Source organism: Lacerta agilis, chromosome 3, assembly GCF_009819535.1.
Source record: "Lacerta agilis isolate rLacAgi1 chromosome 3, rLacAgi1.pri, whole genome shotgun sequence".
In the NCBI taxonomy this organism is placed as follows: domain Eukaryota; kingdom Metazoa; phylum Chordata; class Lepidosauria; order Squamata; family Lacertidae; genus Lacerta; species Lacerta agilis.
In genome coordinates this window covers 86,219,542-86,235,515 of record NC_046314.1, presented here as the reverse complement: position 1 = coordinate 86,235,515, position 15,974 = coordinate 86,219,542, and the positions used below count along the sequence as shown (strand labels likewise).

At 42.7% G+C, this 15,974-nt stretch overlaps 1 protein-coding gene across 2 annotated transcripts in view; it reads left to right on the top strand.

Annotated features, from left to right (window-relative positions):
- ALK (ALK receptor tyrosine kinase) overlaps nt 1-15,974 on the top strand; it is a 269,183-nt gene that overhangs the window by 203,666 nt on the left and 49,543 nt on the right. For both annotated transcript variants that reach the window (XM_033144624.1, XM_033144623.1), the window contains 2 exons: nt 8,796-8,958; nt 12,947-13,094. In XM_033144624.1, the coding sequence (XP_033000515.1) occupies nt 8,796-8,958; nt 12,947-13,094 (311 nt within the window). The remainder of the gene's footprint in view (nt 1-8,795; nt 8,959-12,946; nt 13,095-15,974) is intronic.

Genomic DNA, 15,974 nt, shown 5'->3' with positions numbered 1-15,974 from the left:
GGGTTCCATTTCAGCGCCGCTACTTTCATCTGTGGAGATCAAAAGCTGTGCTCCAAATTGAATTACTCAAAACTACCATAACATGTGGCAACCTGTAGAAACCAATCTGTATGACGTTTTAATGGCATATGTGTGACACCCGGAAGATTTCTTTTCCTCGGTCCTTGGAGGGAAGGGAGGAGAGAGGGAATCAATAATATACAAAGGAGAAACATTCATTTTTTAAAAAATGGAAATGACCTCCTCTGAGGCAATGTAGTCAGTGTTTAAAAGAGCTTTGAATACCTGTTTTGATATTCTGAAGGCTTCGGGCAAATGTTACATACAGATTTTAGAACAATGTGAGTTTCATGGAAATTATACCAGGGTGGGTAAGGGAATTAGATCAGTCTGTGACTCAGTTCTTTCGTATTTATATTCAGATTCAGACTATATAAATGGCATCTTCATATACATTTAGTGGTGTAAGAAACTAAGGGGATGGAAAACTGGAATGGAGAATAATGCCACCTACCCAAAAGTCCAGCTCTTGTCTCCAACATTTATTCCTAATTCCCCTTTCTGATTAGGGGTGCTTCTTTATATTCCTAATCACCTTCCTGGAAGTTATTCCCCATTCTGGGTGTTTTGAGTTACCTTGATTTCGTTTGTAAAATAAAAACACAGCGTACAGAATCCTCTCTCCTTCCATTTTATATTGCTGGATTTTGGATGCAGTTTGCCACCTTGGTCAGTTCCTTCATTTGCATCTCCACACACACACACTTTTCTACATAAACAAAGCTACATGTACAAACTGCTTTTGTTTTGTTTTGGCAGTGCTTGTACCTGTTTCAGTGTGATCAAGCATATCATCATTGTATTAAGATTGCTATTTTGTGTGTTTGCCTAGAGTTTACCAATGTGCAGGACTTTTAGCAATGTGCAGCATTTGAATTTGCACATCATTAAAATACCACCAGTAGCATACCCACAAGGAATGCAATCACACACACTCACACACACACACACACACACACACACACACAGGTAGCTTTTTTAATGATGTTTTCTATCAATGAAGATGCAATGAACTGAAGAAAGTGGAAGCGTTAGAAAATAACACATGCTTCCATTCTGAAATTCAGTTTAAAAAATATTTTAGCTTTACCAGGATCTAGGAGAAGTAGAACAAAGGGACAGAGTGAAGCCATGGAAGGGAAGGGAAAATATGTATTACATGGTTCTCCCTCCCACCTTGTGTCCTCACAGCAATCCTGTGAAACAGGTTAGGCTGAGCCCAAAATGGCTTGAGTGGGCCTCACAACTAAGTGGGGGTTTGAACCCAGACCTCCCTTCTCCTAGTATGATGCCGTAACCACTACAGCACACTGGTTTTCAAATTCATTCATCCATATGTCTGAATCACATCCAAATAATTTTTTTAAAAAATCATTATTTTATTTCATAGAGTTGTGGGCTATTGACAACTGCTGGTCACAGTAGCTACAGGAATGCTCTGCCTTCACAGTTAAGAGGCTGCAGTACTTCAGAATACCAGTTGCTGGAAACCACAGGAGGGAAGAGTGGTATTGTGTTCGAATCCTACATGGTGGTTTCCCAGAGTTCAGCCACTGTGAGAACAGGATGCTGGACTAGATGGGCCAGCAGGCTTTTCTTACATTCTTAACTTCAGATTCCAGAGTTCTCGCTGCCACTTTTGATATGGCAGCGCAGTCCTAACCATGTTTGCTCCGATGCAGGGATGCAACAAGGCAGTAATTTCACCCACCCGCAACAGTCACCACAAGATAATCTTTGCATATAACTCTGACTGGATAAGGCAATTAACCTCCCTCCACTTGCAGTTCTTTACTAGGTGAAGTTGCCGCACCCTGCAAATGGTTCACATTAACAACATTTGGAATTGTTTTCACTGTACCACTCACATTGCAATGCATCTTCTTTCTCAGCTAGCTTCTTTTTCTTTCTTCTTCTTTTGACTAGCTTCTTTTTCGCAGACTGTGGTAGCACTGCCAAATCATTAACATCACATTTACTTTGTCGCACAGTTTAGTTGGGTTGAAGTGAACAGGACTTGAATGTCAACAGCTGTGTACCTTATGAGGGTTATACCCTATATATGTGGTGTGGTGACTAGTGTGTTGAATTAGGACTTGGGAGACTAGGGATCAAACTCCTCCCTGAACGGAAGCTATGAAACTCACTGGGTGACGTTGGGGCAGCCAGTCTCTCAGAATAAGCTACTTCACTGGGTTTTTGTGAGGATCAAATGGAGAGGGCGGAAGAACCACCTTTGACTCCTTGGCAGGGGCTATAAATGTGAAAAAAATATATGCCACCCCTGCTCTCTTCGCTCGCCAATGCTGCCTTCCTGCCAAATCTGTGAGAGCCAGTGTGGTGTAGTGGTTAAGAGCGGTAGACTCGTAATCTGGGGAACCGGGTTCGTGTCTCCGCTCCTCCACATGCAGCTGCTGGGTGACCTTGGGCTAGGCACACTTCTTTGAAGTCTCTCAGCCCCACTCCCCTCACAGAGTGTTTGTTGTGGGGGAGGAAGGGAAAGGCGAATGTTAGCCGCTTTGAGACTCCTTCAGGTAGTGAAAAGCGGGATATCAAATCCAAACTCTTCTTCTTCTTCTTTGCAAGCCCCCTTCTCCTACACCTGGCCAACCCGCTCTCTTTTCATCTCACCAACCCCCCTACTCTTTATACCTTACCCATTCACTCACCTATCCCCTCACAGCTTGCCCAGCCCAAACCCTTTTAGAGGAGGGTGGGAGATGCTTCAGAAAGCACTTTGCCAGACCATTTTATGAAGTGCTTCCCATCTTGCTTTAAATGCTCCTCCAGCAACATTTAATGGGAGGGGGCCGTGATTCAAAGACCCATTTGCTAAATCGCTGTCCAAAGCACCTTCCACCATCACTTAAACTTTTCTCCTTCCTCAACAGCTCACCTGGGCTGCCCTCTACCCATGTCACTTGCTCACATGGCTGCCTGCTGGTCCATTGTTATTCTGCAGTTGGCATGGCCACCTATAGGCTGCCACACAAACTGCAGCATGGTGACAGTCATACACAAATATATATTAGAGAGAAATTATATAAAATATGCTATTAAAACCTGATGCATCTGGAAAAACAGAAGTGAATTCTTTGTTACACCTAGATTAGTTTTGGCAATCTGAACTCTGCTGCCTTTTTGTAAAAGTGCAGTTCACCAAAACACTATTTTCTTCCTGTCTTTTCCCCTTGTCAAGTATGCCAGCCTGTTCTTAAGTATATGTGTGATCCTGCCATCTCCTTCCGCTTCTCTATTATATTCATGATGTTTAGCTTGTTAACTGTTGAATATCACCTGCCTTTTGGCGGGAGGTGGCGGGGAGGTAAAAACAGAGTCAAGAAGAATGAGTATTTTTCTCATATTAAATCACTTAAGTGACATCTCCAGAAGGAAAAAAACAACATAGGCTGTTGCACAATGGCAAGTCAAAGGGGTAAGAAATACTTGACTGATCCTGTAAACCCATTGTGAAGGGGCAGCAGCTAATTAGATAAGGAGGCACTGTTCCAGCAATGGTACAAGGGGATGATGCTCTGACACCAGGACCTGGTCATACGCCAGACCCAACACTCAAATAGGAGCAGCCCACCTCCTATTCAATCTGGGTGGGTAGAGGGCTAGGGCTGCTGTTGCTGATTTCTCCATCATCATTCAAAGAGGTCAAAGATTGTCAGGTTTCTTGCCATTTTCACCTTCATAACCTGGGCTGGAAAGAAGCTTAAGCTTTCTCAGTCTGAAGGTCATGTGCCTCTTGATCAATACAATTTCATGAATATGGAGGTGACTGTGCACCTATTATCTCATTAATGTGCACCCAAATGCACTTTATGCCTCCTTTGTCCAGAGACGGTTTTCATCAATGTCAGAAATGAAATCAACATGAAGGATGGGTTCTTGATATAGAAAATAGTTTGGTATATATGAAACAACTACTGAATTGCCATTATTTTTCAACCAGATATGGGGATTTTTCTTCATGCCTTCATTTTTCCTCTTTTAATCTTCTCCCTTGCTATGTGATGTTTTTTCTCTCCTCTCCTCTCCTCTCCTTTCTCTCTCTCTCTTTCTCTCTCTTTCTCTCTCTCTCTCTCTTTCTCTTTTTACTTCTTTCAAGGTCGCCTGCTCCCACCTGCAGGAGTACATTTAATTTTTCACCAGAGATATCAGAAGTGTGTCTTATTATTCCTGGTATAAGGTTTTTGCCTGCTCATTTTATTCAACATATGCTCCGTTGCATCTGGCCCAAGCCTACTGGGATCACAAAGTGTTAAGACACCAAGACTGCCGGCAAGATGGCCCTCTGTTTTCTTATTAGCAATTAAGCTGATGAACATCAATTTCTGTGCGAGATCCATCATTTTCAGAACAATCAAAATGGCTCAGGAATGGTTTATGTTGGAAGTTATGCAGCACTCTATTTAGAAATCTTTACTCCATTAGCTTGAAATTCTATAGATTCTCACGTATGGTTTCACACTTATTTTCCTCAAGGCATTGTGAAAATTGAAACTTTGTGAGTGCCTTTGACATCCCACTAAAGTTAATGCAAATCTGCCATTTATATGATAGATTGGGATTACATCCTTTATGGCTTGGCATTATGAGCTACCTGGCTAACATCAGAACAAAGGGAGAACTCGTTCCCTGGAGTCCTAGCACCTACTTTAGAGATTAATTACTAAAACAAGATCAACTGCTCTGTGGCATTACTAGTTGCCTCTAGGGCAGGGGAGGCTAACTCATCACCCTCCTGAAATTGCTGGACTGCAGCTCCCTCTAGCAGCCAAGAGGGATGGGAGATGTGGCCCAGCAACTTCTGGAGGGTCAAGGGTTAGCCACTCCTGCTGTAGGGCTCCAATGGTCACTGTGTTGTGGAATGCTGAGCTGTATTCAGGGGAGAGAGGTTGTTGAGCCTGTGGTTTTGCTGCTGGCAAAACCACGCCAAAGCAGATTACACTTAATAGGATCTGTGCTGTATGAATTTTATTTATTTAAAAGCATTTACTTATATGCCACTTAATATTTCAAAAAATAAAATAAAATCTTTAAGCAGTGTACAGTCTAAAAAAACAAACAATATAACCTTAAAACAAAAACACAACCTAAAACCAGGAAAATAACAATATATACAAAAGCTAATAAAGCAAATTCAGTCTTACGTATCAGGAAAGGCCTGATAAAAAGGATAAGTCTTAATGAGACACCTGAAGCAGCTGATGGTTGCTGCTTCACATATGGCAAAGGAAAGAGTGCTCTGTAGTACAGAGGAAACAGCAGAAAATGTCACCCCGCTACATTTTGTAGGGTGCAGTGCCTGGAGTGCAATTTTCCCAAATGATTTAAGTGAGCTTACAGGTCAATACAGGGGCCGGAAATATAGAATTGTAGAGTTGGAAGGGACCCCAAGGGTCAGTTGTCGTTTCAGTTGCTTCCGTGACACATCTTAGCTTACTATGCATGCCCTGAGGGCTTCTCCATTGGTACATCATAATGATGCAGGGCCATCTTAAGCACATCCGGTGCCATGGCGCAAAGATCCCTCTGTCATCCCCTCCCTTTCCCAGAATTTAGAACTCGGGGCCCAACTTGCGGACCACCTCATAGCCCCGGGAGCTGCCACCCACAGAAGACACTGCAAATGTGGTGGCTGCGGCACGGCTGGCCATACCGCTGGAACCCCGCCCTTGCTTGCGAGGCTTCAGGGCGCCTTCTCCTCCTCCACTGCCAGACAACGACAGCCCACTGCCAACACTCTCGCTGCTGCCCAGCGGCCCGAGGAGCAGGAGACGGTTGCCACGCCGCCACCTGTACCCCGGGGAGTGGTGGTGGTGGGGCGGCGGGCACCGGTGATGCAGAGGAGGCCTTTTGGGAGCTGCTCCCGCCACGGTAGGTCCTGCCGCTCCCTCAGACGACAGCGGGTCAGTGAGCGGTTGAGGGAATTCCCACGGCCATGGGAGAGGAGGAGGTGGAGGCAACGGGGCCATAGGGCTTAGTGGCTCGTTGCACCCCTCCAACCATCTGGTGACGTGCAGGAAAAGGGGAGGCCGCAGGCAAAGCCACACAGCTCCCCCACTCACTCGGGCGCCCCTGAGAGGCCGGCGCCCTGGAGCAACAAGCAGCTAAGCCCTATTGGAAAGACGCCTCTGTAATGATGTCATCACACCAAGCCACTGCAGAAGGCCTCTGAGCATTTATGGATAGGTTTGCCCAAGGACCACCTAAACTGCAACCACCCCACTAGATTCCAGAACGTTTAGTGGAACTATAGATTCCAGAATACAAAACAAATTCCAGAAGAGAGGCACAAAAGTTTAGCAGGCATATGCTGGAACATGTAGGTCCATTTAGGGCAGAATCAGGTGATTCTGTCTGCCTTCGCTCCAGGGTTTCACATCAAAACCAACTGTCTTGCAGAACTGTGAACAAAGTCTTTCTCAAAATAATAAAAAACTCAAATTATCATGCTTATATACTGCTTTCGCCCAAGGAGCTCAATATGACATACATGTGGTTCCAAGACAATGACCACACTTGGTGGCGAAGGAACCCTCTCTGACACCCGGGGCAGGATGAACCCCCCGATGGCGCATGTGCAGCGTCCGTATGGACTGCGCATGCATGGCATCCCATACAGTTGCCGTGCGAGTGGCACCCATACTGACCCGCGCCCTCGGCCGCTCTACAGCTAGGGGGAGGCAGGGGCCATCTTGTCACACACACCCCAGAGTGGCACACGGGGTGGACCGCCCCCTCCGCCCCCCACTTCGCATGCCCCTGATCAGACTCAGGCCTGCATACTTTTCGCAAGGTTGCAACCTCATGCTACCTTCATGTCTTTGCTTGGGTCACAGCCAATATCTATTAAGGCTAAGCTTCTACTGAGTGATAATACTCATTTCATGAATTATGAACACTAGTGATTTATATTACAGTATGTAAGCCTTTTCCATTATTTGAAGAAAGGTGTTTCAAAAAAAATCTGGCAAAGCTATTATGCCATATAAAGATTTCTATAAATGTTAGAATTTTTCATGTGTTCCATTGAGAAAGAGTTTTTAATAATAGCAACTGTTCTGGTTGGTAACATTTTGGATTGCCCACCTTTATGTCTTCAGTGTCTGCTCAGTGTTTATGGTGAGCTTTGATGTAAAATGACTGTAACCCAGGCATAGGTAAACTCCGGCCCTCCATATGTTTTGAAACTACAATTCCCATCATCCCTAGCTAACAGGACCAGTGGTCAAGGATGATGGGAATTGTAGTCTCAAAACATCTGGAGGGCGGGAGTTTGTCTAGGCTTGCTGTAACCTATCCTGTATCCACTTACTTTGAAGTAGACCGTTTGAATGTTGATTTCTGTTGAATACAGATATATATGATTGTGCTGTACATGCACATGGTGGAATGTTTGCCATTCACATGTTATATTACTGTAAGATTGTAACCCTTTGCTCATTACCTAGGAATGTCCCATTGTCCTCAAAGGGATTTTCTTCTGAGTAGACATTATTTGATTGCAATTTAAGGGAATGAAGGCATTTTACACACAGGCTTTCCGCTATAAAAACCCACAAGGAGCATTTCAGAAGCAATTAAAATAGCATAAAAATACCCAAAGTAAGAACAAGTGAAGACTGCAAAACTGTGCACACTTACTTTCCAGGGAGTAAGCCCCATTGTATGCAGAATGGGTTATATTTAAATAAATATGCATTGGATTGCACTGGAAAAACATAAGCACAAGCAGAACTAAAAGCAATAACAGCTAATAAATCTCAATTGTCATTAGATTTAATTGCATCCACTCTCTTCATTTATACAAATAGCAGCAAATAATTAGGGCTGTGCAGCCGATTTGTGCCAGATCTGGATTAGGTTGTGGCAGCTACAAATTGCTACAGAGCAGGTTTGGGGGGGGGGGGCTCAAATCAATTTGTGCTGATTTGTGCCGATCCAGAACTAAAAACAAAAAACAAAACACCAGCCTCTCTAAAGCTGCAAAAACTGTCTCCAACGTGTTTCAGTTAATTACACCATTTAAGGAGAACACCAGGGTTAGGCAAAGACAGGAATTGGCTCACTATAGAGTTGTAGAATCTCATTCAACACTCTCAAACACAGTGTTTAGGAAGAGGGAAGGCAAAGTTTCTAGATGCAGCAAGCTCACACTTCCCCGGCACTTTTGTAAATACCGTCTCTCTGAAATAGTTTGGTGGCATTTGTTCAGTTCCCTATCCTGCCTTATACCTGTTTGTTTCCCATCCTTTCCAAATCAATCCCCGTCCCATCCTTATACAAAACAAAACAAAACAAAAGTTTGTTGTCTGTGTCTTAGCCATTGTTACATAGGCAGTGTTACTTTCCCTTATTCCCTCTGCCCCCAGTTTCGGTCCTAGTTTTTAAGCTTAAGTTTGCATATGATTTACAACTGTTTCTATGTCCATCTTTATTGGTATTTTGGGGTGTGTGTGTGTGTGTGTGTGTGTGTGTGTGTGTGTGTGTGTAAGTCTTGTGAGTACATTGCACACAGTCCAGTACACTGTTCATGGCCATGAGAGTACAAGATTCAGATTTCTGGATCCAGATCTGGATTGAACTGGAATATAGGTTCGTGGTGTATTTCCTCACCGTGGCAGATTCTCAACTTCACTGCCGTTCATGTGAGGCGAAGGAACCAACAGCCAGATAAGATTGTATTTGCTACTCAGTGTATATTTCCATTTTTCTTTCAGATCATTGGCTCTTCAATACTTGTGGTGCTAATGGACCTCAAGGGCCCACCCAGACCCAATGCAATGATGCCTATAGGAACTCCAATCTCAGTGTAGTGGTAGGGACGGAGGGTAATTTTCCAGGTGTACAAGTGTGGAGAGTGCCAGCAACCAATACTTACAGGTAAGAGTTCTATTATTTTCATTAGTTGCAGAGGACTTTCCGAGCCTTTTCTCTGAAACCTATTATCCAAGCCAGGGCTCATCTCTTGAGCATGAAAAGTAGAATCTTAATTTTAAGCAGCTTGTTATAACAAACCACATGATTATGTTAAATGAAATGGGTATGTTACCGATAACATTTTGTACCTGAGTAATTTGTTTATTTTATTTATTTATTTTGTATTAAATTTGTGTACCACTCTTCAAAATCTCAGGGCAGTTCACAGCATAAAAATACAATATAGAAACATAATATAAATAATGAAAACAAGAACAAAAATAAACCCAATAAAACCAGCTCACCCACAATGACATTTAAAAGGATATAGGATGTTAATCAGCCAACAACCATTCACATAAATATCCCTGCCGCTGAGAAGCCCAGGCACTGACTTTCATACATTTTAAATTGAAATCCTTTGAGTGTGCCACTGATTTTAATGCAGAAGTCCTTGCTGAAAGACCATGGTGATGGCTTAAAATATCTGAGGTATGATCAACAGCTTGTGTTGCCTTTATGTGTGCTTTTTCTGTTTTGGTTTGTGTGGAGGGGGGGTCAACAAGTTTAATTGTTTAGTAGTTGGGAAATTGGGTAAAGGGATCTGGAATGTAAGATGATTTGGTTTATTTAAAGAACCAGAAGAAGGGGTGGAGGGAAGTCCGGAGATTTAGGCGGGAGGGGGAGGTAAAAATGTGTGTGTTTTTGGTTATTTTTTTAATGCTAATGAGAAATGTGTGGGGTAATCTGGTATTGATACAATGTGGCATATATTGGATTTTTGTAATCAAAAACTAGTAACATTTTAATAATAATAATAATTAAAGAAATAAATAAATAAAAAGAAATGGGTTCTGAACAACCCTCCTTGACTCAGTGTTACAGCCATACAAAATAACAGAGAGCAAGAGTCTAGGAAAATGGACTAAGAGAGGTTCCAAATCTGCTCGCCTACCCATTTTCAGGGCGATTGATGATAATGAAAAAACTAATGATGTTTCACTCAGCCATCCAGAAAAGAATGACTTGCCTGTGGGGGAAACGGGTGAAAAGAATTTTTCAAGACTGGCATATAGTATGTAAGCATCTAAAATATAACCCTGAAGCAAAATAGAGGAGCAGTAAATTATATGCACAGAAGTCTCATTTCTTTAATGTTAATGCCTGGGGAAGAAGCAAAATTCACCAGCAACCCTGGGCTGACTTTGTTCTATGAACGTTCGCAAGCAGATCAAAAGTTGCAGGCCATTGATATACTGACTCTTTTTTATGGGATGTTGCACATTATATGTGTCCATGTTTGAATAATTAATGGCGAGACATCACAACCTGTTGCGCAGTTCCAGCCACGCAAGCTTACTTGGGACATCAGGCAATCGCAATAATTTGAGTTGACACCCCTGTTCTGAAAGCAGCCACTATGAATGCCTTATTTCAGTATTGCAAAGTGGTTTCCCTAGGGATCTCCAGTTGAGTGCCTGTGGGTGCCATCGGTACCTCTTACAGCGTCCACAAAAGATCTCAGTAAATATCCCTCATAAATCCACACTAGACAAGAAACTGCTCTTCATGCTCATTTCCTGTTTTACACTGACTTTTTCCTGTTTTGCACTGTCTCTCGTATACTGAACCCTTAAATATACCCACATTTCGTTGGATGCCAGGATTTGTCACCCACCTTCCCTTCTGTTCTGAACAGAGAGGAGGTACAAAGAGCTTTCCTCTTGTGCGTGGGGATGTCTGTTTGGGCCATTGTGTGCTCCTGTCTTTTATAGATATGGCAGCCATTGTTTTGACTGGCACCCATAGCACTTTCTCAAAATTCCAGAAGTGCCCACTGCTTAAAATGGTTGGCATCCACGGGAGCCTAGGCCAATTTGACCATTGATTGTTGCTACCCTTGTGCCATTCAGCCTGCCATGCCTCCGAAACCCTTGAAAGATCCTTACTACATACCCTATTTTGCCAGCCCATGGCCACCACTTGCCCCTTGTACAGCACCGAGACCTGATGAGGTTTCTCCTTTTTGCCAGAGCAGTAACACCACTCTGGTGTTGAAGCTATGGTGTAGGGTGCTAAGCTGCTTCTACCGTCACAGCAAAATTGCCCTGTCCTGACTTGGGCCTAGTGAAAGTGTCTAGTCGTAGTGTCTAGTCCTGTGCACTGTTACCAGCAGACCCAGAAACTGGAACAGCTAGTATTTTAAAACAGCGGCTCCCATTCCATTGCTGTATAGTGCAATCGTATGCATGTCCACTCAAAATTCCCACTGTTTTCAAGTGAGTAGGTTTAGGATTGCAGCTTTCTCCCTCATCTACTGTGAAGTGGGACCAAAGTTCTCTTTGGTTCCAAAGGTTTACTTGTCTTAACTGGTTGGAGGCAGGTGAGGGAGAGGAGAAGACAGCAGCAATTGCAAGGAAAGGGCAAGTGAAGATTGTGCATCTTCAGGTCCAAGTGAATCGTTGCACATCATCTCTTGCCTTTTAGCTTCAGTGTGCAAAACCAGAGAGAGAGAGAGAGAGAGAGAGAGAGAGAGAGAGAGAGAGATCTACATACACGCAATCATTGCTCCTGCTCCTGCTGCTAAAAACACAATATCTCCTTTAAAAGGTTCCTTCTTAGAAAATGTTTAATTCTGGTTCCATTTCCAGAAAACAAAAATGCATTCTTATCCTGTCAGTTATTCTGTGTGGTTTCGTTCTGCCAAACTACATGGGAGAAACAATCTGTTCCTCCCTATGTTTGTCCTGTCCATATGTTTCTAAGGAATATGTGTGAACACTTCAAAACTGACACGTTATGCATGTATTTTGTATTTGTGTATTGGAGCAAGTACAAATGTTGTGTAAGAAACTCACTTACCTACATACTCGCCTCAGATCCTCAGCCTTCTGCAAATGCAAAGGTTTCTGTTTAAACAAAAGGAACTCTCTTTTACTATTAACATAAGTTTGAAAAAGAATCAGCAGGCTTCACTTTGATTTCTCCCCCCAACCTTTAACACTCCTAATAACACAATATGTTTGGAAAATTTCTCCCTGCTTTTTATAGCCAGGTTCAGTGTTAAGCATAGCAACAATAATACAGAAGTGCATGTCTGTTTTGCAAAAGTGAGTCCCTATTTCTGACTTTGGTGATCTTTCATGCATTTCTATTACTTTACCAATTTTTACTCATTCTGACAAGATGGTCATTGGCATTCATAGGAACTCTGGAAATTTGCAGCCTATTATCAATGGCCGGGCCAATAACCTCTTTGTAGCCATTGGCTTTGACAAACGTGGAGTAACTGTGACCCAGGATTTGACGCTCCTCATCCTTCACAGCTGGTGAATGAGGCACTAACCATGTCTCTCTGGGTTCCCTGCTTTATTGCTTATATGCAAAATCTACTCATACACAGAAAAATATGGCTCATAATTGCAGCCAATTAGCCCTGCCAGCTTGCCTTGCTCAATAGTGCACCTCATTAGCCATTATAGCTTCCTGCTGAAAATCAGCTCAATGATTCCTGTTCCTCGTAGCATCTGTTCAGGGGACCCTATCCTGTGGCCATCACTTTCTCTCTTGCGTCCATTCCTGCCTTATGGAAGAATGATTGCTTGCATCGCAGAAAGTGAAACGAACATCATTGGGTCAGAGTCCAAGAATCCCCTCTGCTTTGTGATCTGCTTGGAGCTCTGCATTCAGTCTGACAGCCAAGCCTTTGCTTGGATCTGACTGTTTTGAAAAGAGCCTACAGTCTAGGTGTCCTCACTGCAGCAGAGCCAAGATGAACGACGAAGTAAAAAAAAAAAAAGTGGGGGGGGGGATCTGAAAAATCCTACTTCTGCCCCAGGGGAAGCCCAGGTTATTCTGTGCTTCAGAATAAATGATACTAATGATACGTGATGTGTAGAATTTATTCCATTTACACTCCTTGGCTTATTCCTTCTTTTTCTTTTACTTGCAGAGTCTCGGGCTATGGGGCATCCGGTGGCAAAGGGAAGAACAGTATCATGAGGTCACATGGTGTGTCTGTGGTTGGAATATTTAGACTCCAGAAAAACGATAACTTGTATATTTTGGTGGGACAACAAGGAGAAGATGCCTGCCCTAGTGTGAGTTATCATCCATCCTGATGAAGACCGCCCCCCCACCCCCATCCATGAACACATTGAAACACTCTGTTTGGATTGAAATATCTGGGGCTTTACAGTTAAGGCACACTTATTTATTAAGAGTGGATTAGGAATGGACAGATCCATCCATTTCAGTTCTCTCGGTTTCTCATTTTTCCTACCTTAAATTCAGTTTTCCACATTTCTACAGCAATTTGCAATATAGATTTTTATTTTTATTTTAAATGCTGATGATAATTCATCAGTATTTTAGTGCAAATTGCTCCTAATAAGCACATGTTTGTATGCAGTTTTGGCTAATATACACATTTTTTGCAAGCAATTTCCCCTAATATATTGCATTTTTCTATTTGTTTTCATATCTATATACATTTTTATGCAGCCTGTCCTCTAATACATACATTTTTGTGAACACCGATTGGAAACTGCACCACAAATTTCAGATAAGTGCAAATTTTGAAGGATAGCTTGTTCCCGTTCTCATATTGTTTCAGAAAACATGAATTGCTTTGGTTTGCCTACCTTTAAATGCAAACTGAATCAAATTTCTCCCCTCATCCCTAGTGGAGAGATGTAGGCTCAGATTTAGATAGACCGCTACAGGAGTTTTTGGTAATTTGCTGTTTTTATGTAAATGTTATAAATTAATCAGTGAGAAGCATATGGTTAATCAACTAAAGATTTCTTAATCAATTGGAGGCTTTCAACTGAAGCAGAGGAAGCTGAAAAACGGAAGTCTTAAGCAGGGATCATTTTGAGAAGCCAATGAGGGAAGGCTGTGCATCTTAAACAAAATAAATTTAAATCCAAAATAGCCCTGGCAATGAGGCTAGGATGACACATCTACATGCAGGACAGTAGTCAGAGGTAGGAACAAAATGGCATCTCTAGACGGAGTGAGGACCATAAGAAGCTGCTTAATACCAAGACATGTCATTGGTCCATCTAGCTCACTTTGGGACCTTTTGTATGCAAAGCACATGGTCTAACACTGAGCTACATGGAAAAACATTCAACCACCAGTGTGGCATCATCACGTATTATTCGCTGCTACTGCCAGAGGTAGAGAAACACACAATGTGATGGTGTTACACCGTGAGGTGAGTGTTCCTATATGGTACATGGGATCTTAACAGAGAGGTGAAATTTTAGAAGGTGGTAGCATCTCCGTGAAGAGGAATTTAAACTGCTACTTTCAGCAGTTTCTACATCTTCGTGTCATAGCACTCAGTGAACATTAATGGAATGGAAGAAAGGGATCTCAAGACCATTGAATTAAAGTCTCGTTACTGAGTTTGGGGAGGAAACAAATTCAGGTTGTGTGTTCCTTTTTTCCCTAATACTTTTTTTTAGCTTAGCTTGTGTCCCTTATGTGAAAACTCCAAGACAAGTGATTCTTTTTGGAACTGCACAGTGCCATTTCCACTGAGCATTAAGTATTCAGCAGGGTTCTTTGCTTGAGTATATTTCAGATGTGTCAGGGATTGCCCAGCTCCTCCCCTGCCCTCCACCTGAGCAGGACCTCCAACCAGCCCTTCCTCTCGAGTAGTCCTCCTGTCCCCCTCCTCCTCAAGAGGAGGATCTCTCTCCCCTCACTCCTCACAAGGAATACCTTCGCCCCGGCTCTCCTCCCGAGTAGGACCTCCCCTTGCCCTCTCCTCGCGAAGAGTCAGGCAATCCCTGACAAGATGACTTGGGTCTGGGCACCAGATTCTTATGCTGTTATCACAGGATGAAGAAAGAAAGTGGGGGGCTCAGTTACAAAGGTTCGAGCAATACCAGAAAAAAAAATCCTTAGACAGGGATAGTGCATCCCCTTTCACATCCACACTCACCATGCACATAAATGCAAGAGGTTAATATTGAGGTCTATCTAGATTCAGTCTCATATTTTGTATCCATAATCTGAGCATTGCAGCACACGATAATATACGAAGTCATTAAATTACAGGGCACTGTAATCTTAGCAAAGATTTATTGAGTGCTAATGTAATTCTTTCATCGAGGCAAAGAGATTGCATTGACTTGTGGAAGTGGCTTTAACTTGATTGGATTGTAATCAGTTATGTCTTTGCCATGAAGTCGTCTTTCTTAAAAAAAAAAAAAAATCCAATTGTGATCTATTGGTTTCTCTGGGTCATTGCACTAAGTCATTTGATTAACCATCCCTTCTCCAACTGTGAATTAGAGTTAGCAAGTGTTGGGATTTTTATAGCACCTACAGCCTTCTGTGGACCAGCTCTGAGAGCCTGCTATTGATCAACAAGCTTAACTTTAGAGGTATAAATTTAAGATTAAGTTGCTGTAGATCAGGTTCTGTTTCCCTCGCAAAGTATTTCCATATGAAGGTAAATAACCTCAAAGCAGCAGGACTGTATTTGGTTAATCATCAGCATGTGCAATTTTGTAAGATAGTTTCTTTCTAGGCCTATGTTGTTTTTCATGTTCCTTGGCTGAGCTTTGGCCTATAAATCATGAGAGGGACCAAGGCCACCTTCCCTCCTATTTCAATATTGTAGGTCAAATTGATCTGAACAACATGGGGGCAAGCCTTGGCCTGCATGCATATCACTTGGAAATTACAGCATCAGTGGGGTGTCCAAAACAGATATAAAGCCATAGCAAGAAATTGAACACCTTTCCACGTTTCAAATAAAACGGTTTTCAATGGAGTTGGTTTACACACTCATTTGCCAGCCATCAAGTGTAGTATACCGCAGACAACTGCTGAGAAATCATAAGATATCCATCTGTACAGCAGACCTTGATGAATGTCTGAAGTGGCCTATTGAAGAACATGGCATTTGAGCTAATATTAAACTAAAAGTTCCATCTCTGATGGCTGGCCACTATTTAGCT